This window comes from Egretta garzetta, unplaced genomic scaffold (assembly GCF_000687185.1).
Source record: "Egretta garzetta isolate BGI_Z169 unplaced genomic scaffold, ASM68718v1 scaffold481, whole genome shotgun sequence".
Lineage (NCBI taxonomy): Eukaryota > Metazoa > Chordata > Aves > Pelecaniformes > Ardeidae > Egretta > Egretta garzetta.
The window spans coordinates 624,187-625,486 of NW_009258681.1; the positions used below are offsets into that span (position 1 = coordinate 624,187).

General features: G+C 62.8%; 1 protein-coding gene across 1 annotated transcript in view; it reads right to left on the bottom strand.

The window, feature by feature from the left end:
• The window catches only part of TACC1 (transforming acidic coiled-coil containing protein 1), a gene marked incomplete at its 5' end in the record, with an annotated part of 21,650 nt that overhangs the window by 5,718 nt on the left and 14,632 nt on the right, over positions 1–1,300 (bottom strand). Inside the window, one exon of the mRNA XM_035888693.1 lies at positions 1,008–1,049. Coding sequence (XP_035744586.1) covers positions 1,008–1,049 — 42 coding nt within the window. The remainder of the gene's footprint in view (positions 1–1,007; positions 1,050–1,300) is intronic.

Consider the following 1,300-nt stretch of genomic DNA (forward strand, 5'->3'; position numbering starts at 1 on the left):
CCCCCCAGCCCGGCGCCCGGCAGCCACGGGCAAGTGATGGCCGGTGGTGGGAGCCACCCCTGGGTGCCAGTTTGGGTCTGCAGCCAAACCCTGGGGAGGTTCAGCCCTGTCTGGTTTTGGCAGCAGCCTCCCACAGCATCTCCCCAAAGCAGGCATGGACCTGAACACCTTCAAGTACCTCTGCCCACTGCCTGCCCCACGGCAAATCCCCCACGCCGTGGTTTTGGCTTGTCTGCCGGGGCAGAGCCTGCCCCCGCTCTCCCCAGCACCAAACAAAAGGTTCACTTTGCCCAACGTCCTTGTGGGGCTTAGCCGAGTTAAATCTGTCTCAGGGAAGCCAACTTTGCTGATGTTGCTAATCTCGTTGTCATCTGCGTGCCACCTCGAGCAGCTTTGGCCAGGGGCGGCTAAGCTGGCACGGGTCCCCCTGCAGCAGGGGGCTCTCGGGGCCACTCCGGTGGCTCCTCGGGGGGCATCAGGGGTGCCCCTGTGCAGTCGCGCCACTGCCAGGGTCACTGCTGGCTGCAGAGCCAGGGCTGCTTTCATTAATCTCCCCGTCTCTGCTGGCAGCTGCCTTCCCGAAAGCAGCGTTTGAGGATCCCTTGGGGAAGGCGCAGGCGCCAACCGGCCGTCGGAGCCAGCCCTGGACTCCTCCACGTGAGACACAGCCCCGTCCTGCGGCTCAGCCCTTCCCCGTGATCTCCTCTGCCCTTTCGCTGTCATTCAGCCACTCCCAAACCCAGCCTTTGCTCTCGTTGCTCTCCCACGGCCGCAGCCCTGGCTCCTCACCAGCCCTGCTCCATCCCCAGCACCTCTCCCTCCCACCAGCAGCAGCACCCACCCGGGAGGGAGCCGTCCTCTGCCGGGCTCCCCCTCGCCTGGTGGGAAATCACCGCTGGTTTTATCCAAGTCCCCACGTGGGCTTTTCGAGAATTTTAGCTCCCAAAGAAACTCGTCTCAGAGAGGTTTTGGTAGCAGCTCTGGGAACAGAGGCAGCATTTGCTGCAGCTCCCCCCTACCCGTCTGCTTGGAGATCTCCTTTTCGAAGCCTAAAGACAAGGAAACACAACCTTTTAGCTACCTGGAAGCAGGACCCTTGCGGCACACGCAGATTTGCTGGGACGCAGAGGGGTACCCTGGAGTCTCCACATCCCTCAAGCTTCCCCTCCCAAAAGCCTTCTTTGCTCTTGCAGGGGGACGTGTCCTGCATCCCTGCCCCGGCTCACGCCCTTGCATGGGGGACATATCCTGCATCCCTGCCCCGGCTCACGCCCTTGCATGGGGGACACATCCTGCATCC